This window comes from Carassius auratus, chromosome 11 (assembly GCF_003368295.1).
Source record: "Carassius auratus strain Wakin chromosome 11, ASM336829v1, whole genome shotgun sequence".
Classification (NCBI taxonomy): Eukaryota; Metazoa; Chordata; class Actinopteri; order Cypriniformes; family Cyprinidae; genus Carassius; species Carassius auratus.
The window spans coordinates 14,897,017-14,921,623 of NC_039253.1; the positions used below are offsets into that span (position 1 = coordinate 14,897,017).

The 24,607-nt window shown below is 36.6% G+C and overlaps 3 protein-coding genes across 4 annotated transcripts in view; 2 read left to right on the forward strand and 1 right to left on the reverse strand.

Annotated features, from left to right (window-relative positions):
• The first annotated feature begins 331 nt into the window (after positions 1-331).
• On the forward strand, positions 332-4,527 carry utp3 (UTP3 small subunit processome component). Its single transcript, XM_026275616.1, has 16 exons — positions 332-500; positions 802-889; positions 964-1,020; positions 1,112-1,168; positions 1,289-1,421; positions 1,588-1,656; positions 1,749-1,870; positions 1,967-2,119; positions 2,222-2,293; positions 2,450-2,490; positions 3,304-3,400; positions 3,483-3,599; positions 3,684-3,817; positions 3,891-3,945; positions 4,061-4,168; positions 4,268-4,527. Exons 1-16 carry the CDS (start codon positions 484-486, stop codon positions 4,355-4,357), a joined length of 1,410 nt encoding a protein of 469 aa, XP_026131401.1. The 5' UTR covers positions 332-483; the 3' UTR covers positions 4,358-4,527.
• A 14-nt stretch (positions 4,528-4,541) lies between these two features.
• On the reverse strand, positions 4,542-7,022 carry ppcs (phosphopantothenoylcysteine synthetase). The gene is made up of 4 exons (XM_026275617.1): positions 6,875-7,022; positions 5,915-6,456; positions 5,726-5,829; positions 4,542-5,308 (listed from the first exon to the last, which is right to left on the reverse strand). Exons 2-4 carry the CDS (start codon positions 6,447-6,449, stop codon positions 4,988-4,990), a joined length of 960 nt encoding a protein of 319 aa, XP_026131402.1. The 5' UTR covers positions 6,450-6,456; positions 6,875-7,022; the 3' UTR covers positions 4,542-4,987.
• A 1,163-nt stretch (positions 7,023-8,185) lies between these two features.
• LOC113111129 (forkhead box protein J3-like) overlaps positions 8,186-24,607 on the forward strand; it is a 90,426-nt gene continuing 74,004 nt past the window's right edge. For both annotated transcript variants that reach the window (XM_026275618.1, XM_026275619.1), the window contains exon 1: positions 8,186-8,415. The gene's annotated coding sequence lies outside the window, so the exon portion shown is untranslated. The remainder of the gene's footprint in view (positions 8,416-24,607) is intronic.

Genomic DNA, 24,607 nt, shown 5'->3' on the forward strand with positions numbered 1-24,607 from the left:
ACACTCCTGTACAGTTGGTGTACCGGTATACTACAAAATAGTAATCTGCCAAAATTCAGAAGAAGAAGAAGAAGATAGATAGATAGATAGATAGATAGATAGATAGATAGATAGATAGATAGATAGATAGATAGATAGATAGATAGATAGATAGATAGATCATCAGTGTGTGGGTGTTGATTATGTTGGCACTATTATTTGTAAAACATGTTAATAGATTACTTTGAAAATAGACACACATAAGGGAATAACGCGATGTATGTTTCTGAAAACTGTTTTAGTTGTCGAGACTTTAATTTTGACAGTGGAGGAAGTACTTACTCACTGTTAGTGTACTTCCCGTTCTAAAGGCACGAGGGAAGTCCACGCGGATAGTTGCTGGCCTGTTTTCACTTGTTTGTGTGTTGGTTTATGAGCCGTGCTCTATTTATGAACTGCTCGAATACTTAGATTTAATAGTAATCTTTGTAAATCGTTGGGAGCATGGTTCGAGCAAGAAGGTAGGTAACGTTAATCTAATGTTACTTGATTTTGTAATTAATTGCAGGTTTTGTGCGGTATCACAACGTTAGAATAGTTTGATAACGGTGAGCGGATATATCAGTTTATGAAACAGTTTTTTTTTTAAATCGATGATTATATCAACCAATTTATTGTATTCGGCATGGTTGCATTTTACTAACAAATATGTACTAAAAGATGTAGGCAGACGTCTGCAGTACAATGTCAATGCAAATATATTTAGTTATTTTACCATCACAGTGTAACGTTTGTAATATTACATTTTCCCCAAATTCAAAGGATAGTAAAAAAGCCTAGAGCAAAGAAGCAGCAAGAATATGACAGTGATGATCCTGAAGCGTATGGAGGTGAAGCCATTCCAGACAAGGTAATTTTTTGGATAAAACTTGGTATGTATTATTGTGATAATCTGATTGTAAACGACTTTGTTTTTCTCCTCAGAAATCGTCAAAGTATGTGGAGGATAAAATAGATGAATTCCACAATGAGAAAATATCAGTGAGTTGTGTTTTCCTCTCGTTCTTTAAGCATGAACTGCCACAAATACTATCCTATTAAATAATATTCAATCTTTGGCTTTCTTCTGTAGAAACTTTTGGCTCAAGGGATTCAAGAAGACAGCGATCAAGAGGATGAAGATAAAGCGGTAATCAAATAATTATTTATTTTAATTTTAACTTTTAACATGGGGCTTTTTTACTGATGGTGGTAGTTTGGCCTTTACCGCTTTACTTGGTGATCAGCAATAATAGTTTTTTCTTTCCAGGAGGAGATCATGCCCCTGGCACTTTCTGATTCAGATGATGATGATGAGGAAGAGGAGGTAGTGCAGGAAGAGGACAATGAAGAAGAGGAAGAGTCAGACATGGAGAGTGACTTGGAAGGAAAGCAAGATGATGGTAATATGCTTTAAAGATTAGCCAGATATAACACTGTTTATGAATGTGTTTTTTTATTTTTGTATTACATTGTTATTAAAGTTAAGTCAAGTATTTTCTTCCACTTTAAAAACGCTCAAACATGTTTGAGGTATTGTCTCTTACACTTTCATTTCCGTTCTTCCAGATCTCCCAAATGACATGGCTTGGGGAAATAAAAAGAAGATATTCTATGATTCTGATTATACCACTAAAAGTAAGGATTTCTTCAGTGTACCCAGGCATGTGTAAGATATTTCTGGTAAAATACATACATATTCCAGCATGTTTGATTTTTGTATTTTGCAGAGGGAAAATCATTTGAAGACATAGAGGCAGAAGACAAAGAAGAGGAAGAGGAGGCCAAAAAAATTCAAACAAGATTGGCAGCCAACCTGAGTGAGGAAGACTATGATCTAAACCTTCTTGAGGTACTAAATTTACTTTGTTTTCTTAAGCTATGAATAGAGTTTGGGTGTTTGCATCATTTTACCCAAAGTCTTTGTACCCTTCCTGTGGATTTTTAGGAATTTGCAGCAGCGGCTGAAGTGGAGAAGGAGGATGAAAAAGAGGAAAGGATTGTAAAGGATCTGAAGACCATGTCACAGAAGGAAAAGCTCAAACTGCTAAAGAAAGAATCACCAGAGCTGTTGGAACTTATTCAGGACTTCAAAGCAAAGGTAGAGAATTGCTACAATGACATTTACGCTGCTTTTTGCATTGCAAGGATATTCCCATAATGCTGTTTTATTGATACATTTGAGTGTTTATTGCATACACAGCTGACAGAATTGAGGGATGAAGTTCAGCCCCTCGTAGAAATGGTCAAAGATGGACGAATTCCTCCTGGAAAGGCTAGTCTACCTAGTTATAGCTCTTAATACATGGTTTTTAGACTGTTATTCAATTTTTATGTAATTATGCTTTAAAATGGAGTCTAATGTTTTTTTTTTGTTGTTGTTGTTGCTGTCATTTTTATTTTTTTGTTTTATATCCTTTTCTTCCTCTAGGGTGCAAAATACCTCATCACCAAACAGCAGCTTTATCTAAAGTAAGCTTTACCTACCACATTTTGTACAGTGGGGAAAATATTTAAATGTTTTTTTTTTCTTTCCCTAGATTTTTGGTTGATATTCTGTCTCTATCCATTAAAATAAACCTACCATAAAAAATATAGACCCTTAATTTCTTTGTAAGTGGGCAAAATGACAAAATCAGCAGGGGATCAAATAAACATTTTCCCCACTGTATACTCTTATTTCTGTGATTGCCTTATTCATATTATATAGTAGTTATAGTCATAGCTCAAACATACCAATACATTTTTTTTTTTTTTTTTATAAGTCTGTAAGATTTTTTTTTTTTTTTAAGAAAAACCTTTATTTATTAAGGATGCATTCAGTTGATTAAAAATTGACAGTTAATATTTTAGTTTTTTTTTTAAATATCAGAGTACCACAAAAAATTAAGCAGCACAACTGTTTTCATCATTTATCATTCATCATTGTCAGAAATGTTTCTTGAGCAGCAAGTCAACTTATTAGAATGATTTCTAAAGGTTCGTGTGACTTAAAGAGTAATGGCTGCTGAAAATTCAGCTTTGCCATCACAGGAATTTATTGCATTTTAAAATGTATTTAAATATATAAAAAAGTTATTTTAAAATGTAATGGTATTATACAATATTATTAGATTTACTGTATTTTTATAAAATTAACAAGTATAAGAGTTCTTTTAAAAATGTAAAAAATGTACATACTATACATTTTTGAAAAGTAATGCTTTTCTTTTTCTTTTATGAACTGAATAAATGGTGAAATATTCCCTGTTGTCACTTCACTATGAATTTTCCCTTTTTTTCCAGCTATTGCACAAACATTAGTTTTTATTTGGTTCTAAAGGCGAAACGGATTCCAGCTCATAATCATCCTGTGATTGAGAGATTGCTGACCTACAGGAATGTAAGTACTAACCAATTTACCAGATTTTCACAGGTAGTCATTTAAAAAATTTTAACTTTTCAAACCTTGATCTCTTTCACAGCTGATAAATGAAGTAGGAGCAGTAGATGCTAGACTGGCTCCTCAACTGCGTGAGCTTCTCTCTGGAGAACAGCAAAACAGAACTTTAAAGAAATCAGCAATCACCAAACATATAAAAGTAATTACGAGTCATTCCATTTTTATTTAGGTAAGTTACAGCATTGGCTCCATTTTCGCCAAGTCTGACACGTCTTTATTTTAGGTTTCAGAAAAGGCTAGGCCAGAAGAAGCAGAGGAGTCCGAATCAGACGAGGAAGCAAATCTGCGCTTTTATAACGCCATGGCGGAGAAACAGAAACTCAAGAGGAAGAAGAATGAAATGGAGAACGAAGACGGGTGAGTCCACTGACAACATTGTTTGTCATAAATAATGGTTCAGAAAACTTACTGTCACTGATTGCGTTTTAAGTTTGGTGGAGGAGGAAAAGATGGAGGGAGATGCTAAAAGAAGGATCACCTATCAGGTGAGGTGTTGTGGTTAAATGATGCATGCTTCAGCTTTCCAAAAAAACATAGGCACCATTGTAAACAATGTTAGGGACAGTGTTTATATAATCTCATCATTTGTTTTGTGAAAAGATGTCCAAGAACAAAGGGCTCACACCAAAGAGGAAGAAGATTGATCGGAATCCCAGAGTCAAACACAGAGAGAAGTTCAGACGTGCCCAGGTTCGTCGGAAGGGACAGGTAAGTGTCACAGGATTCATTTCTTTAATTCACTTTTGTTTTTGAAGCAGAAGGTATCACTACCCAAAATGGACACTGACCTCCGATTATTTGTGTCAGGTTCGTGAGGTGCGCCGTGAGGAGACGAGATACAGTGGAGAATGGTCTGGTATTCGTGCGGGAGTTAAGAGAAGCGTCAAACTCAAGTGATAAATCTGCAGATGATACTCATCCAAGCTTGAAAGTGATATTAAGTGCAGTTTTTCTGCAGTGTTTATACTCTGTATCACATATATTAACTAATGGATTTGACATGTTTAATTCAACTGCTCAAACAGCAAATGAAATAAAATCAAGTTCCGATCACAGTAAAACGCAAATTTAATTTTGGTGATACATGTGCAGAAAGAGTTTATTTTTTTTATACATTCAACATACATATTATATTGTTCAAAATGTACTTTACATCAGCTGTTAAAGTGTGTGATTTTTTTTGCAGATGGATTCAAAGTTTTCAAAATACTAAGCAAAGGCAAGATTAGGTTAATAAATACTGAAGTATATATTATCTTGTTTTCAAACTATGATTAAAGGCCAAAGAAATAAAATAAAATGTATTCTGATCTCATAGTACAGAGTAAATCAGAAAATCTACTCTGTTAAAAGTTTTATTAGTTTATTTTTCTGAACTTGGAGTCTGAATTTAAAGTCAGTTTTCCAGGATCTGTTTCTATATTAAGATTTTAACTATAGTTATTACAATAAAACAAACACTAATCCCAGCTGTACCTTCAGCCTACAGTACATGCTACAAACCTGCAGCAAGTTGTTTCTTTTTTTTCATACTTGAGACATAAATTCACTGTGTGCTTCAGTCAGGTTACTGACAATTCTGTCCTCAATCTCTACCTCTTTCTGCATTTCCTCATCTGTGAGGACTAGCTCTTGTTGGGTGTTCTTGGTAACAACAACCACATAACCACGACGTGTGTCGAGAACATTCGCAACCACTGCCTGGTGGTTGTATGTTTCTAAGGCACGACGTGCTCGCTCCAAAAGGATGGAGGGGTCCGTTTCCAACTTGAAAGAGATGACAAATGCCTTGGGTGCCCAGTCCTTCACCAATGGGGACAGCATCTTGGGAACCATCTTCATACTTATCTAAATTACATTAAACAAGCAGATTAATTATTTTTTTCATATGAAGTTTGGAGCCTAGATTAACACCATGTAATTTAGCACAGGGGGTTTTACACTGGGATCCGTGGACCCTCAGGGGACTGCAAGGGAGCGCTAGGGGATGCATTTAAAAATGTAATAAATTAAATTGTGAACTACAATTCATATTAATAAACCAATAATACAAATTTAACAATGTTTTCCAATTAATACATTCCTAATATACATTTTTCACACAAATTTTCTTAGTCCATGAAAATATACAGCTGCTTTTTAAATTTTAAAATGGGGTCCCTTACATGAGGGTGATCATATTTGAAGGGGTCTATACGGAAAACCTAAAAGACTAAACCCCTGGCCTAGGAGACTCAATTAATATTTGTATTTATTATACAACACCTGAAGTGGCCCATTAGAAGACTGAATTTTATGTTCTGGCATTTCATATGCTGGGATGTAGAAATCAGAAACCGCAGCAGCCAAATAAAACATAGCCTTGGATCCTAGGAGGGAAAAACAGAAATTAATAGAAGTAATTCCACTACAAATCTATTCATCCTCAAATAATCATGAAGTGGGTTTGCTCACCTATGGAGCTTAATGCTTGGGCTGCTGCCTTGAGTAGATGGAGGTACTCTGACAAGGTGTTGAATTCCACCGGCAGCAGTAATCCTGCGGCTTTCACTTCCTGATAGCGCTTTAGAACCTTTGCAATGTTTGGAAGTGCGTTCTGATCAACCAGGATCTGACCAGCATCCTCCTTACCAGTTTCTAATTGTAAGCTATCCAGTAAATTGACCCCTGTGTACAGACGAGTGTATGGGTAGAGAGAACGATGCCTGTGCAGAAAGATCACTGCGTAGCCTGAGTCCAGAAAATACTCCGCAGAGGAGGCCCCTCGCCGACCACTGCTGAAGTTGTCCAGGAACCGTACTGTTCGGGATTCCAGAGGAACTTTGGTTCCTCCTGAGGTGATGAGAACCACTCTGCGCCCGGCTGATCCGTGATGTTCGGCAAACTCTGCCATGAGTTTCTTGACATCATCCACATGAGAGGGGACCGCAAATTCTTCAGACAGACCTCCATCCACTGCCTTTGAGGCTGAGGGGTCACAGTGGGCCATTATAAACCTACAATAAATAGGGTTTAGTTAATAAAGTGTCATCACTGTGCATCTGTTCATGAATGACGATTTGGAATTAAAATAAGATACAGAAGATGATAGATTCTGACAGATTAAAGATCTTAAAATAATACGAGTTTATATTGTATTGAATGTATTCAATTGTCCCTGAGCAATATACTGTTGGTCAACTATGAAATGAAGGTCAGATAATATAAACTAATGTCAAAATAAGAGAAAGAGTACCATAATTATCATGACTTTCACTAGACCAAAAACTAATGCATTTTCACTTAACATGCGTAGTACACAAATCATATGCTGCTCCCTCAAACAATACATTCTCGCTGTCAGTATCCGTGAAGCTTCTCTTATTCTCCCGCTGATATGAATAAATAAACATAATAAGATAAACAAATGTTTACCTGTTTGCTTGCTCACAAATAATACGCGCAAGAATATAATTAAACTGAGAATGACCCTAATAAACTTGGACCTAATGTGTGAGAGATCAGCAAGAGCAGTTCCTACAACTTATTATGGTTAAGGGTGCGCATGCGCAGCTTCGGATGACGCGATTGGCTCTTTCAGTGGGCTACTGTGAAAATTCCAAAATAAAGGTTTACAGACGACTGTTATTCTCTCCGTTTTAATGAGACTTGGGTCTCTGCAGAGCAAAAGTGGGCGTTTATGATATTGTGGGTGTTTTCAAACTGCTGGGAGTTTCTAAATCACGCAATCACAATATCCCCCTTACCTAACCCCACCCTTAAACCTACCATCACTATGACGTCAGCCAATCAGTTATCATGGTCTAAAAACACCCTGATCTGGTAACTCCCATTACTTTCCTGCAGAGACCAATACTTCGCTTTAATGAGGTGGTCATCACTGCAGAACACAAGATCCAGGGGGCGTGGTTGGATCAGAGCCAACCCCTCCCACCTCACATAGACCCACAAGTACCCGACTCCACCCCCTGATCCCTAAACCCATCAATCTCCACCCCCTCTAGATGGGATCCAACCACGCCCCCTGGATCTTGTGTTCTGCAGTGAGGAGCTACTGCAAACATAGAGACAAAAGAAAGTACACAAGAAAACAGAGATAAAAGAAGAAGAGCATAATATGTAATTTATTAAATATCTTTAATTTACTGTGGTCAATAAAGAGTGTTATAAGTATCCATCTAACATTTAAAATACATTTCTAATGTAGGCTACAGTAGACTTTGAAGGAAGAACAAACTAAAATATTTCAATAACATGTAATCCACGTTCGGTTCACAGGGGGCAGCATTGTTTAAGCAATACGAAATGAGAAGTATTTTACAAATTATTTTGCAACAGTTTAGAACTGGGGTCATAGAAACTTCGCATTATAAATGCGATATTTACACATCCTACAAATAAATACTCTTTATTTTAAGATTAACACCTAAAATAAGAAAAAAATAAGATTAAAGTTATAATAAAATATTATATTACTGTATTAGCAATAATAAAGTTTGTTTTGAATCGACTAGTAAATTTCACATCTATATTGTTTTTATTGTATGGTAGTTTTGTGATTAGAGGCAAATGTGAAAAGCCATTGCTAATAATTCTCGTAAAAATATTATTGTACACTAAAGGCACTACTTTCCGGCTGCGAAGCCTGTCTCAGCTTGGTACTGTGGGCCGTTCTCCGGCTAATGTCCAAAAGTAGTTCCGGTTGATCCGCGCAGTCCCCGGATGTAGCTATTCAGAGAGAAAGACGAACGACCGAGCGAGAGAGAGAGAGAGGCGGAGAAGCTAGGAGACGCTACGGACAAACCGGTAAAGGGATTGCGGCTCTCAAACTCACGATAAACACGGAGTCCTGAGGCTCGTTTCGAGGAAACAGAGGGAGCTGTGATCGAAAAAAGGAAGGGGACGGCTAACTTTGACAGACCTGTACTGGCCTCCAGCAGCGGACGCAAGCCCGGGTGAGTGCGGCTGAACGTTACGAGCTCGCGACATGGAGCTCGCGAAGTTGAAGTCAGGGCCCGCGAAAAATGGTCGACTTTAACTGTTACGTTAGTTGAGTGCTGCTGAAGTTCTGAGCAGAGCGAGAGGACAGACGTTCAGGCCTCAAGTGGTATGTCGCTGCCGCCGTCGGTCGGGGGCAGGTGGGGACACTGCAAGCTCCTCTGTCACAACAGAACAAGTTTAGTTAGCAATCTGCTAGCCGCCAATATGGTTTTTGTCAGACAGGTAGCGAGAGTGAGCTGCTAATTAACGTTAGCCGCCCGCTTTACTTTACCTCGCCTGCTATTTGTGAGCGTATCATACTTGAAATATTTGTGACTGAAACTCGGTCAGTAAGCCGAGCTGGAAGCGAGCTTTTCGACCGGGAACTGCCAGACGAGCAACTTTTGGTGCTGTCAACTAACAGTAGTTGGAGGTGGAGGCCGTATCTATTAATATTTTGGAAACAGACGTGCGGCAGCTGCTTTTCATTTTAAATAAGAATCCTGGCCAACTTGTGGTGCCATTAATATGCATACGAGCTCGGTTTCTGTGCAAACAGATATGTAATATTGTTAATGAAGCGTTATTGAAACCTTTAGTTTAACTTTATGAAGTTGTGCGTGAGGTATTGCCTTTCTGTCAGCATGTGCGACAGGTGATGATAAGACCCAGTAAGTCTCTACAGTTCTGATCTTGCATGCAACTCCTGTGGCTTATTGGCAAGATTTTATACACATCATATGTAGACTGTCATATTTAGTCAATGCGAGACTAGTGCCCCATCTAGTCAACTGCTGGAATGTTACCCGCTGCTTGTCAGGTATTTGGATTTTCCCTTTTAGTTACTGCAAGAACAGACCTTTACTGTCATGTTATGCTCTGGGGTGAATCTGATTTGTTGTTGTTTATATCACGATTACTAACGTTTATCATTTGTATGGAGCCACCATAATTTGACATTTAGGAAAGACTCCACAGGTGAATATAGTAACGAATAGATGTCACTTCACTTCCCCATTTAATTAATCACAGTACAATATGACAATTGTTTTTCCCATGTTCAGAATTCTTGTTTTATTTTTTGCCATTTAAAAGTTACAGAGGGGATATGCAGTCAGGTAAGTGATATATGAACAAGGCACTCTGTAAAGAATATAAATGGGATTAAAACTGAAGCGAAGGTTTCCGTCTCAGTTTAGGGAAAAAAAATCATTCTGTGAAAACAGCCTATAAAATATGTATTGTAATGGAAGTCTACAAATGCAAATAGATAGAAGATAAATAGACTGATACCTCAAAATTGACCAGTGCCATGAAAAGACAATGGTTCTGCCTGTAGTGTCTTGCCTTAAGTTGACAATGACAGCTTGTCTGCATATTTTTTCATGCATGTTACAATTTGTATTGGCCTGATGAGGATTGACCAACAGCATTCTATTAGTTATAATAGGATTTTCTTCCCCTCCTCCTTCACTTAAAGTGTAGAGTTATGAAGGGAGAGACTGTTGCATTATGTACCAGCATGCTTAAAATACTGAATGATGGACATATACGAACTACCCGGGACATATTTTCCCCACCCAGTCAGTGTAGCAGTACAATAGTGTGAAAGATTCACGTTAGCACCAGACTTGTTTGTCTTTGGGTTGTCAGCTCACAGAACGTAGAAAATGATTGAACTATCAGTTGCCTGTCAGAACACGCCTGGTGGTTCTTGTGCTGAAACCACTGCATTTTAGTATTTACAATTATTGCATCAAGACCATGATTTGAGTCATGAATGTTATATTTGTACATTTTCGTCTCTGTAATGTTTTGTACTTCAGTATTTATATAAAATGTCTAAAAGCTATAGCATACTTTATATGTTGTGTTGTGTATGCATATAGATACATCATTTATCAGATTTTATCATGTGATGCCATGCAACATAACAGAATTCATTGCTGCTGCTTGCTCATGTTTTTGCAGTTGTTTTCCCACCAAAAATGTCATTTCCTGAAAGATGATGTCTTTGGGGACATAGCATTTGTTAGTTAAATGTATATTGTAACATGTAACATAGGTATTAGAAATGACTAACAGCATTGAAAGTGATATTAAGAATACAGGGAAAAAAATATGAAATGATTAAAAGGTAATAGGATTTGTTTGAAGATAAAGAAAAAAAAATACAAATAAAGCACCTAAAATTTCAGACAGATTAAAATGAATCTATATATATATATATATATATATATATATATATATATATATATATATATAATATGCATTTTACATTTTTTGTATTTTGTAATATATTTTTTATAGAAGATGAAATTGTATAGCACATGAATGATTCATTATTTACATTAATCTTATTCTGATTGCATGTACTATAGCGTTTTGGGCCTAATTTCATAGTAAAGCTAACAGAGTAGCATGAAAGAAGGTTTTGTTACTTTGGTTTTAAATGCTGAAAGGTATTACCCTTTAAGTGTCTTTTATCTTTCAACTTGTTCTGTATGTTGTTCATTAGTGTTTAGCTAAATGGGCTGGAATGGGAGCTCTTAAAGAACACAAGCATGGCATCTGTTGTAGCGTACCATAACTGTTCCCATGCCAGGATCTGACGAGGCCTCCGCTGCAGTATTGCATACAGACTCGTCTCCTTGCCCTCAGGCCTCAGTGGGCATCCTGCCGCTATGTCTAAACTCACCTGGAAACTGCTGGCTTTATGCATTCCACCTACTTTATCATTGGTAAACGATGCCATAGGCTACACGCTAAATGGGGCATTGCATGGAGCATTGTATTGCGCTTTAGATATTTGATGACTGTGGTGACTGTGTTATTCAATTTTTTATACATTGGAGCTATACAGTGTTCACTGTAACGAGCTGTCTTTACAGTTACGCCGTTTACAGAGTTTTCTGAGGTATTAGCATTTTATTTTTATTTTTTTCACTCTACTGAGTTGGTTGATAAGATTTGTCCCACATTTAGAAAAGTTAGGCCTTTCTCCAGCTGTGCAGCACCAACATCTGTTCTCTTACATTTGTTTCGTATGAAACCAATGTATAATTTTCTCTCTTTTTCTGTCTGGTTGCAACAAGTGGTTTGCTTTCCATTTTCTCCATTCGATTTTCACAATCGGACAGATTTTAGTTTGTGATGTTGAAAAGCACTGTTATGACATTGAATTAGTAGAAAAGCATTTGTAGATTGAGCAGTCTGACGTGAGCAAAGAAGAGACAGCCCCTCACCTTTCGAATACCAGTAGCTCATTTGGAATTCAGCTGTGGCCATTTGCCCAGCCCTGTCTCACTGAGAGGCTTTTCATTTTTCCTCCTTGTTGAAGCGATTATTCAAATGACTGTCCGTGAGATGAAGTTATCAGACCCCTGTTGGTAAATGGGGTCCATGCAAGCTAAATGAATGGCTTGCCCAGCTCAGAAACTGCCCATCAGGTAACCACTCGTTGCATTGTTTCCCCTCCTCTTTTATTAAATATTTGGATAAAAATCCTTTTTGTTACTTTTTCGTTTTATGTAAGCCTCAGTGACTGTCAGTACTGCATGTTGGTGCTTGCAAAGCATAGACATTACGTGGAGCATAGCACTCTTGCAATACTAGTGTTAAAATAATAAGTGTTTATTAGTTAAATGCAGAATCATATCAGGTAATCAGTGTAAATTCAGAAAAGCTGCCACCATTAATATTTAGTCCTTTCATAGAACATTATCCATTCTTTTTGTTGCAGAGATGTGATGGAACATATTTTCATAATCAACTAGTCTGAGGTTTAAAGTCTACTTAACATTTTGATTTCTCAATTTTGGTTGATTTCCATTTTGATTAACATCGATTTTGTGAATAGTACAAAGATTGATCTTTTAGTTTGTTTTCTGTTGTGTGAATAAAGTTTCACTAAACGCCTCGTCTATATATAATCACTGTAAATGATGAATTAACAGACCAATCCTCTCAAATCGTGAGGTCATTTAGCCTGCCAAATCAAAGCATGTGCATAGGATGCTAAAATGTTCTCTTTGAAATTTCATAACTTAATTGTGAATAGCATCTGCTTTTGTCACCTTCAAATCTGTCTGTTATTGATCTGTTATTGGACAACTAGACGACCATTTTGGCCCATCCATTTTAGGCTGTTGCAATTATGGCTTACATGCCGAGGCTCCAAAAACCAATATGAAGCCATGCTGTGCGAGTAGTGAAAGTAAGTAGCTCGGTCTTCATTAGCAAGGCTGTTCATCACTAGAATGCAGATGAGCTATGAAGCCATTCATCTCTGATTCCAATTTGAATCTTGTTTGCTATCATATTGTGAGCGCCCACTTTTTCATGTCCAAAAAGTCTCTTTATGTGAAAGATCACTGGGGAATAATTGCACTTAAGTGAACCTAATTTAGAACTGACCAGAGCAATTACAGTAACTGCAGTTCCAGGCATTTTTAGGCCACTGGTTGATAGTTTTGCAGTTCCAAGGCTATGATCCGATTGGATGTGGATTGATGTTGAATAGCAGAACAATTTTGAACACATTCATTCTAGTGCTGTCAAGTGATTCATCCAGATTAATCACATCCAAAATAAAAGTTTATATAATATGTGTGTGTACTGTGTATATCTATTATGTATATATAAAGACACACATGCAAGCTTGTATATATTTAAGAAAAATGTTAATTTATATATTAAATATATTTATATATGATATAATTTATGTGAATATAAATAAATACATGCAAATATTTTCAAAATATATGCTGTATGTGTCATATACATATACATAATAAATATACATATTATGAAAACAGAAACTTTTATTTTGGATGAGATTAATCACGATTAATTGTTTGACAGCACTAATTCATTCTCATGAATGTAAATGAAAATATTTTAGTGCTTCTAAAAAATGAGCCTTTCACAAGGTGTTTCGAGGTGAGGCGAAGCCAACACAGTTTCTTCAGGCGTAACCCCCAGGGCTTTTGGGAGCTGTTTTATTATTAATGTTATTCAGGAGCCAAATTTCAAGTTTTGCTCAGCTGGGTGCTTTAATCTATTTTTGCTGTAAATTAATGAATTTTTAAAGAGCCCCTCACTAGATATGGGTGGATATGGGAATGCTGCACTGGTTCTGAGTTTTTCAAACAGCTCTCCCACCCCTGGGAAGAGGAGCACAGATCTACCGAAGCACTACACTTTAATTTTTTATTAATGCTGAAATACACTGCCAGAGCTCTACCAGTCTCTCCATGTACAGAGAACTTTGTTAGATGTTGGTCTGTGCTGTGCTGCACTGGCAGATCCAACAGTAGTTGGTACTCCAGATATTCAGTGTAGTGGATAGATTATGTGCCATCCACCCCTATTACCTGGCTGAGACCCATTCTACCTTCCAGATCAGGTTTTTTGTGCAAACGTGGCTTTGGATGCCATTTTGCCCTCATGCATTGGTTTGACTAATCTCTTTCCCCATCTACTGTAGCGTTTTGTGGCTTCAGAAGGTTTCAAGCAGTCAGTCAGTCTCTTTCATTAACCATACAGCATTACCTATTTGACTGCACAAGCCCTCGGTTCATAACCACCAGCACGTCAGTGCACTTTGTGGGGATATACCTTTGTGTACGTTCATTTCTTTCGTTATGACTGGAGAAATATTTCTTGTTGCATTGCTTGTTTGTCCTTGGTGAAAAGGGCTGGTCTGCAAGGGTGTGCACCGTGGAATTAGAGGACTTTTGAGACTTTTGTCTCTTAAAACAGTAGAGCAGCACAGTATCTTTCACTTAGTGCTTGCTGCAGGTAACGGAGTCTCTCTTGTTCAGCAGAGATGTGGATGCTGTGAGAAGGGAATGGATTTTACTTAGATTACACCGTTTAAGTAATCATAATCAAGCTCATAATGCCTCTTAATAACCATTGTAATTATTTCATCTTACTGCATATTCAGCTGTAGTTACAAATGCACTTCCGGAGAAGCCCTAATAACTTGCTAAAGATGGACATTTATCCATGCTCGCTCTGAGTAATTTTTGCACAGTTTCCCCTACATGTTTTGGTTCATTTCTCCCATGTGAGTTGGAGTAGCCAAAGCTGTAATGCAAAAATTTGTCTGATTAATAAAGCATATTAGTTTAGTGCAGTGGAAATGTTCAAGTTTTGTTTTTAAAGTTGGCTTAAAAATTGCAGAATGGTAGATTGTTCATTTTATATAGTGTTGCATTTGTGGTTTTTCAGAACATTTTTTTAAAGAATTTATAGCTCTTAATGACTCTTAATGAATGTTAATTTGACATGTAATTGGAGAATTAAATGCTTTAGGTCACTTTTTCTGAAAAAGAGAAATTAGTTATATTAAGATGTGCTTGAAGAACTTTGAAGTAACTCAAAACACAAACACTACGGTGTTCCGTTTCTGTACCTCCTTGAGAGATGTTTAAGGTCTAGAAATGCTGCATCATAAAAATGTTTGCTGGTTGCAGAAAGTATTTTGAATAGGGGTGTAACAGTTCAAGTTTCACAGTTCAGTTCATGGTTTCGGTATTGTATTAGGTGGGGACATGTGGGGGTATGCTATTACTAATGTGGTATAAGAAAATTTCCATAAGCAATCCTCTACATTGCGAGTAAATCACTTGTATATGCGACTAAATCTTCACTCAAAATGTCTAATATTAGCCACTGGCTAATAAATTCTCAGATTTTACTCGCCAGTAAGTGAGTCTGAGGCTAAGTATAAGTTTAGCTCAGATGTATGTTCACATACCGTAAACTCTACTGTAAAGGCACATCACTCGCCGTCGCTTTGGTGAAAGCAGAGAGCACGAGAGAGTATTACATACATGCAAAATTGACGCATTTGATTTGATTGGAACATACATTTGCTTCGAACTGGAATCATGTTGGAATACCCTGTGACATCCACTTCGCAGGGCACTTACATTCAAATAGAACAAAAGTCTGAAGCGTTTAGAGAAACTTACAAAATGTGCAGAGCATGGGGGCACGAGTACTGGAATTAAGATCCTGTATGGCTTCAGAAGTAACACAGAATAATTAGCACAATCAAAAAATATACTTTAACTTTATCGTTGACCAGAAGAGGCTTGGTTTAACTTTTTTTTTTTTTTTTGCCATTTAGTCACAGAAACAGAAAAATCCACAGGGTGAAGTCAGTACATCAAGCAGGACATCAAAATGCTCGCCATCATTCAGTGACCTCAAATATAGCTTATCATCTGAAATATGTAAGTATTAGCAACTTTACATTGTAACTCCATCTAGAGCTGGGTGATATATAATAAAAAATTACATTTAGATATTGTCAATTTTTACGATATTCAATTTATATCTCTATGTTTGCATTTGCATATAAATAATAAAAAAACATGATTTTCTTTTGCCCATTAAAAAAAATAAATAAATTTAAACACCTTATTTAAGCAGTTAAAAAAATCTAGACCAAGTGATCACTTAACTGCTTTTTATTAACTGAACGCATGTATGTATGTAAATGAAGCAGTGCAAAAAGTACGGAAAGTGCATTCTGTCAACTTTTTAGTGCATGCAATTCACTTTTTTTTTTGTAATACTTTTTTTAGCTAAGAACACAAGTCTGTTAACTGTCTGCGGTTTTAAGAGAAGCTCTGTGGCATGAAACTATGTTCCCACTGATAGGGCGGTTAAGAAATTTCCCCTGCGGTTATTATGGGTGGCTCAATAGCGTGATATGCTGTATTATCGCTGTTTTTTTTTTATTATTATTATTATTTTTTTACATAATTTATTCTGATTTTGCTGCATGCAAAGCTCTATCGTTGAGTTATGTAGTATATATTGTTGCTTTTTTTAACTGACAGAGACCCGTTTTAAAACATTTTTGTTTATTGTTAAATGGCAAACAGCAACAAGAACATGCATTTTCCAATACATTATTTTTTTAAGAAATCAAAGAGTTCTAAAATGTATTACACGTATTTGCGCGCGACTTTGGACAACAGCGAAAATCTAGACTGATTATCGCGTCACCACTGGCCCACCAGGACAGTGGATTCGCATTGGAGTCGATGCACTCCTCAAGCAGATAGCGTATGTGAGCTCGTTATCTACTCACGCTCTCCATATGAGTATGGGCACTGACGTGGAGGTTGTCCGTGACTTCAGCAGGTATGTATGCCTGTTACTTTCACGGCTGTATTTTACAGATTTCACAAAGGCTTCAGCTACTCCTAACTGTTGGCCGGTCTGAGCTGTTCTTTTTTATGTTGCTCCGCGACCTGATGCTTGAGGGGGCAGCTACGCTGGATGACAGGGGACACTCTAAAATGCTTACCGTGAAAAACGCTTAACATGGCTTAATGTACTAAGACAGTGATATTAACAAACCAAACTAACTTAAAATCATACTAATAAAGTATACTATCTATAAAAAAATCAGATGAGCCCTGAATATGAATGCAACTCGTTTAATAACTCGTTAACTCGCCTTAACGTGTTATTAGACGCATTGAATTCATATTCAGGGATCATCTGATTTTTTGTAGATAGCATACTTTATTAGTATGATGTTTAGTGAGTTTGGTCTGTTAATATCACTGTATTGGTACATTAAACCACGTTAAGTGTTTTTCACGTTAAGCATTTAGAATGTCCCGATGACTCTATATAAATCAATATCACAGACTTTTGCACTCTCTCTCTCTCTATATTATGAAAACTGGTTAATATAACAGTAAAGTAGAGGCGTGTAGAGCAGTCTGCAGTTACATGTTCCTTTTTTGGACGTTCAGTGCTGCCTTTTGGGAAAGTATGCTTAAATTTTAAATATTCGATATTCCAAATATTTTCAAATTTTACATTGTCGTTAAAATTATTTACATATTATTGCTAATATTCAATATCACCCAGTATTATGTACTATTTACTTGCCTTTTTTATTTAAAAATAAATTCAGTTCTGAGTGCATGTGATTCTAGGGTAGGGAGGGTGAGTGGTCCATGGGAAATAGTCCTTTCACCTCAGCTGGAAAAAAATCTTAGTAAACACTGCATACATTTAATAAAATTAGAAAAATGCCATTACAAAGGTAAAAAGAAAAATGCTCCTGTAAATTACTTTGAGACAAAAGTTAGGAAGGCAAAGTTTTGACCAGAATTTTTTTTTTTTATTATTGATCAGAAGTTACTCCTAATTTTTTTAAATTGGGAGGACAAGTGCTCCTTATTACAATAAGAAAAAAACTGCTCTTAAACTGGGTGTTTTACAGGTATGGCTATGGAATGGGGTTTTGCTGAGTAAAAATGCACCTCAGTCGTGGTATTGAGGGTGAAGAAAGGTATTTGATATGATGGTAATTTTGTCAAATTAAACAATAAAATGTTAATGAAGTGAGTCTCAGAGCAGCTAGGGATGAAATTCATGTATTCATGTCATAGTGAGATGACAGAGGTTTGAATACCCCCACGAGCGCCATCTGCACTTGTGTAACTGTTAACAAAACAGTGCATTGCACTATCCGCCATTCATTCATTGCGGATTTTATGGCGCCTTTACACGTGATGATCAAATGCTTGGTTCTGGACAACAGTATCTCCGCCATGATAACCACTAAATGAGTGTCAGGCAAAGTAAATAAGAGGGTGACATCTAGTGGAATAGAGTAATGAAAAGATTCACATTATTCAGATCCTCTTTTAAATGTCTGCTGAAATAAATACCGGAAAATATCGATTCATGGCTTTTGAGAATCGATATCAAATCGAATCGATTAATCGGAAAAGCTTTTTTTTTTTTTTTTGCCCAGCCCTAATAGAAAATCAGATAGGAGTTTAAATAATTTGTTTAAAGTATCACAGTGTATCTGCATAAGGCGTTTCTCAATGTCAAGGAAGGACCCTCGGAAGCTAGAATTTCGAGGATGCTACGTCATCGACATCTGTTGAAGGACTGTCCCAATGTCGAGGATCCTTGGAATTTCAACCAAGGACTGAGTCCTTCGTTCGAAAAAAAAAAAAAAAAATTATCCTTTTTTTTTGTGGAAAAAAAGTCTCTCTTATGGTCACCTGATCTACATTTATTTTAACAAAAATATGGTAAAATACAGTAATATTGTGAAATATTATTAAAACTTTAAATAACTGATTTCTATTTTAAGGCAGGGTTTCCCACACATTGATTTATTTGTGGTGGGCTTTCACAATATCAAAACTGACCACCACAAATAGATTTTCCAAAAGACTTTGTCTTCATTGAATAAACATGAACACTGCACGTTTCAACATCAAAAACCAGTCTGGGTGTTTTTATATCATTGTATTTCAAAAGGAAACTGATTCACTAGTATTTATTGTAAACAAATATATGCTGATTTAATGCAATTTCCAAAGAACATTAAAACAATCACATTATACAAAAAACAATATTTTTATTTCATCATCTTTTCTTTAAAAAAAGGAGGACGCTTGGAGTAGGGATGGGCATTCGATTAAATTTTCTTAGTCGATCGTCAGGAGAATTAACGATCGACTATCGATTAATCATTAATATTTTTATAATATAATTATTTATTTTTTATAATAAAAAAATGCAATGAATACAAAAATACAGCGTGTTTTTCCTCGGTGAGACCTTTATTACAAGATCAACTTGTGGCAGACAGTTAAACTACGTTCAGGCAAACCGAACATATATGCGCGTACATATGCAGTGCTCTAAAGCAGCGGAACCTGCAGCTGCTAGCAGGCGTTCTTAAACAGAGACCTCACTTGTTCCAAAATAATAATAATGTTAAAATAATCATGTTAAACAATAACATTAAAAAAAACATTATAATACTTAGATCTGACAGATTTTGTTAAAATGTACGTTAACTCAAAACTATCGAAGCTAGAAGAAAAGGCCAGATATTAGCCTTCCTAACAATTACGCTAACGTAACAAATTATGCTACTTAAAGCCTCATGAAAAATAAACTAACTTTAATAACTAGCATACAACTTCTGCACGAGTCTACGAATTTTTGCTGAGAAATACCGCATGTTGACATGATCTGGTGTCAGACGCGACCGCAACCATGGTGACCGTCAGTCCAGCCGCCGAAAACACCCGCTCTGAGGGAACTGACGTTGCCGGGATGCACAGGTACATCATTTGAGTCGTGGCCGAGTTGTACTTAAACACCCCATCGCAATGTTTGCAGTTAACTAGTTCGCTTTTTAAATCAAAATGGTCCCACGCCACACTTCGCCGTTACATCTTCATGATTATTCTTTGAAATCAAAACGGAAGATCACAGATAACCGAGTAGGGTGTCAAATATTGCACCCTGGTGGTAAAATATTTAATTGCTGCCACACAGTGAAATTCATTTAATTGCTTCAAGACTCGCACTACGCAACGCAACCTGCATTAGATTAAAAAAAATGCTTTAGATTAATCGATAACAAATTAACATGATCGAGGAAAATCTTAACGATCAATGATCGATCGTCGATTAATCATGCCCATCCCTAGTTTGGAGATTCTATATGTAGTTTAAAGTAATTTCTCAATTTTTCCATTGTAATTTCATGAATTTCTGTATTCAGAATTTTAAATTGAACTATGCAGTTGGTCTTAAGTGGTCAATAATACCTGATATCTCAAATAATCATGAACAGGCGATTATATAATTATGACAGGTTCATCAACACTATTTTGTCTTAGGTCAGTCTGAGCAACTCTTGTCTTTGACTGTCTCATCTGTCTTCTGATTAAAATGTGTTGACAGCATCATTACAGACCTGCTGTGGTTTGCATCAAAGGTAAAACTGGCACAGGAAATGTTTAATGCATTTAGCACACTATTGAGCTTAAGTTACAGTGTTTGCATTCTCTTGTGATGCATTCACGCATGTTCTTTCAACCTTTTGACTCTATTGACTAATATATTCTGCTGCACAAAAAAGGGGAACGATTCTGTCATTATACTTCAGAAAGTCCTTTAATGTAGCCAAAGACCTGCTCAGTGAAACTATAGGGGAGTGGAGCTTTAAGATGACGGAAAAAAGTGATTTCTTTCTCCCCCTCGAAGCCCAGCTCTCCTCCTGAAGTCTCACACTTCTGCATTAAACTGGCCTCTCTCACTTAACAAACAAGAGTTCTGTGGAGAATGCCTCATGTTACTCAAATGAGTCATATTTCCTTTGGACTCCGCATTGCTCCCTTTGCACTGCTTGAATTAACTCAACATGGGGGAGGGGCACACTCATCCCTGCTTGACTCCAAAGCTTTCAGAGGCTTGGTCAGTGAAGTTGGCCTTGTGTTGGTGTGTCAGTGATGGGACATGAGCCACACTGATCAATGGTTCTTTAGAATGCCAGATCCCTTAGTGGCTGACTCCACTGACATCAAGTTGGGCCGGCTGAGTCATCGTCTATTAAATAGGCCGACTGGAATCCTAGCCCTTGGAGTGACCCGGCCAGTGGCTGCAGGAGAGGAAGAAGCTGCACCTGGTGTCTGAACTCACATTTATGGTGTTCTATTATTATTTTGAATAATGCAAGCTTTAGGGGAAGTCCAGCTATATTTGTTGGTGATAATTAGGGTTGGGCAATGTCTACAAAATAGGTCTTGCACGATGACTGCAGTGAAACATCAAGATGTTGAAGTGGGGGTGGGGTGAGAATTCGTATATAGAAAGGGAAAATGAGGATTGCTAACGGTTGCTTGGTACATTACAGTACATAAATTTCACTTGCATATAAGAGGAAGATGGACGAATGATTTGCAGATCCTGAACACCACTGACAAACTTCTAATCTTGAAAAATGTGTTAAGTAATGCCGCTCCATAGTATAAACCGAATACGTGTGATCGTGAATCTTGAAAGTCTTCGATCGTGCATTCAAAAGCAGTTTCAGTACCAGGCATAATAGCGGCAACCTGATGAACACAATTTATTTACTGTATAATTACCCAATGATGTAACTTTCCATCTCTTCTGGGTTCTGTAGTAGGCCTACATGTAATTTTCTTTCTGAACATGGTATTTGGGATGCGGAGGATTGCAAAGGGGATTGGGAGTGGGTATCACGATGCCGGCTCAACATTGGCGATGCACGATAGTATCATCAATCGGCCCAACCATGATAATAGATCAGCATTGGTAATTCAGCATTGCAAATGTATAGTTTTGTGGTGTTGATATTTTGAATGTTTGCAAAGGATATTAGAGTAGAACTAAGCAGTCTGGCTAGTATTAATATGTTTTATTTATTCCGTCATCACCCGGGAGCTGATAGCGTGCGCACACAGCTGAGACCTGAACAGCTCATGTTGATATCAGTGTTTAAACTAAACTCATTTAAGCTTTGCCAGTTTAAACATTTAATAGCCAAAGGACGATTTGTTCCTGCGCTCATCCGAAGTGTGCAAACCTGCGCCTCAGAATATTAAGCGCTCTCTGAAGTAGGGGTGTGCACGGATAGTCGAACATTCGAATATTCGTTCTGCTCTAATTATTCGATAAATAAAAATTATATTTGAATTTTGCAAAAAAAAAAAAAAAAAAAAAAAACGAATAACCACAATAAAACCTAATTTGGTCACTTTCTGTGATTCTCCACGGCATATTTGAAGATGTATGCAAGCAAAAAATAATAAAATGAATGAATAAGGGGCCGTTCACATATCGCGCCTAAAAACGCGTAACGCTAAACGCTAGTCACGCTGCTTTCCCCTTCTTTCCAAAGCGCTCGGGCAGAAGCTCCTGAGGCATCTGTCGTTGCTAAGCAACAAAGACACGCTCTCTCCATGAAGACGAAAGAAATTTCAGCAAAGGATAAATGGATTTGCAGCACAAAAAAATCGCTTTCAGTAGCTCTGCTACTAAATTTATTTCAAAATGGAAATCCATATACAGATATGATCAGCTGACGAGTGGGGACAGTTCTTGCTGGAGCCATGTATTCCACCAGATGAGGATCCCATTCAATGGTGAAACGAAAACACGAAGCGCTTCACAAAACTTATTCGCTTAGCACACCGTTATTTGTGAGTCCAGACAATGTCTGTGCCGTCAGAGCGTGTTTTCTCCGCGGCCGGCCTTGTTGTTAACAGACTAAGGAGCCGACTTTCCCCCGATCATGTTTACATGCCCGTATTTCTTAACAAGAACATGTAAAACAATAGAAAGAAAAGCAAAAAAGAATTGTTGACATTTTAAAAGTTTCAAAGCTAAGTGTAGGATACGTTCTACAATAGCCTAATTGCTGCAGGCTGTTTTACGTTTTTTCTTTAACTTTTTCTTTTTTCTTTGTTCACTTTTTTTTTTTTTGCTTTTAATCTGTACTTTTGTTTGTTTGCATGCATTGTTAAAGGTTTTCAGCTACAAAACACGATGTGTACTGTAATGTTCAAGCTTATTGTGTGTAAGCTTGTTCAAAATGACGGAAAAAATAAATGTTGTTGAAAAATAATGTCTGTCTCATTAAACTTAATTTAAATAAACGAATATCCAAATATTCGTTTTTTGTGAGCTCAAATATTCGAATGTGATATTTGCAGAAAACGCCCATCCCTACTCTGAAGTATTGTGTTTAAATGGACAAATTCACACAAAAATTGTCAAAATGCCCCATCTTGGTAAGTATCCTAGAGCAGACATAGCCGGCTGAACGTTGGGCTACTGTATCAGTGCACTTGATCAGTGAATTCTCTTAAAGTTATATTAATCGAACAGCAACAACAAATAAATCACTAACTGCTCTTGATTGAAAAGCTTTAACAAAGAATCATCTTTAATTTATACAGTCCAATATGCAATGCTGTTTTACATTTTAATTACTTTATAAAATTTCTGTAGCTAAAAACTTATGCTAGACCTACCTAAAAAAAATTTAATTTGAAAGTATAGCTTTTCCTTAAACATAGCACGTACCGAACTGTACCAGAACTGCGACTCTAAAACCGTGAAAAAGTTGAGGCATTCCACCCCTTACATGTCATTAAATAAGAACTGTGTGGGGAATCGGCCCCAGTTATGTTTTAGTTATTAAATGAAACATTTTGAATTTATATACCATCATTGTTGTTGTAACGTTTGTTTGAAATGGTTTTCTCTCTTTTGGATGCAAATATTTTGATACCAATCGATACCAGCCTCGACTCTGGTCATTAAAGATTTATATAAGTGATATGTCAGCTCTATGGTGGCTGTTAGTATAAACATTTTGTTTTTTAAATAATACATTGCCTTGGTAATATTATTTAAAAAATATTACTGTTTTAATTGAATCAAATAAATGAGCACAACAAATATTCATTTTACAATGAACATTTTAATAGGCCTTTTAAAATAAGAGCTTGCATCAAACACTCCATATTAGGGTTCTTTGGCTTATTAAAGAACATACAAAAATTAATGTAAAACTTAACGTAACTGAACCCATATTGACATGCTGTCAGTCCGTGCAGTTACATTGTTACACCAGTAGGTGGCTGCAGGGGATTGTCTTTATGAATGATGAATCATTAAACTGTTCATTCAATGAGAAAAAATGCTGATTTATTCATGAATGAAACCAGGTTTTGAAACGAATTAATTTACAAGGCTTCATCAAAGAACAATGCGCCACCTGGCTAATGCTGAAACTGATATTACTTCCTAGAGATCAATGGGACTAAAGAAGGAGAGACACTTTTCCCCAAGTCGCTATTTGCTCTGCGAATCAGATTCTTGGTATTATATTCTTAAGCCAGTGTTTCATGATAGGCTATTTTTATTTATTTATTTAATTTATTTTTGAATTGTTTTTTCAGACCTCATAATTTCACATCGTTGATCACATATATATGCTGGAAAGACATAACTACCACGCTCAAGTGTGATGCCACCTTGCAATCTGTTTGTGAGATCGGCCAATTTATTGACTGCCAGTCGAGTCATAAAAAATGAAAACTAATTCAAACATTTAAAAATTTATTGAATATGTTTTAGCTATCTCAGTCAGCCTAAATATGCCTAAAGTGGAGGCTCCATATTAGAGATTTAGTTTCACATTCTCTGTAAGATATTCATAAGGATTTAATGTTTTGAAGGGGCAGTGTGTTGATTTGTGAACTGAATTTAAAGCTGTTAAAACATGACCCTTCTGCCAAATAGATTCAGTCACAAAAGCTCTTGCCTTAC

Excerpts from the sequence above, each read along its gene's own strand:
- utp3 (XM_026275616.1), top strand. Across the intron at positions 2,120-2,221 it reads TTCAGGACTTCAAAGCAAAG|CTGACAGAATTGAGGGATGA; the intron begins GTAGAGAATTGC and ends TTGCATACACAG. Across the intron at positions 2,491-3,303 it reads AAACAGCAGCTTTATCTAAA|CTATTGCACAAACATTAGTT; the intron begins GTAAGCTTTACC and ends CTTTTTTTCCAG.
- ppcs (XM_026275617.1), bottom strand. The coding sequence starts at position 6,449 with ATGGCCCACTGTGACCCCTCAGCCTCAAAGGCAGTGGATGGAGGTCTG. Across the intron at positions 5,830-5,914 it reads CCAAGCATTAAGCTCCATAG|GATCCAAGGCTATGTTTTAT; the intron begins GTGAGCAAACCC and ends TTTCCCTCCTAG. Across the intron at positions 5,309-5,725 it reads CTTCTAATGGGCCACTTCAG|ATAAGTATGAAGATGGTTCC; the intron begins GTGTTGTATAAT and ends AATGTAATTTAG.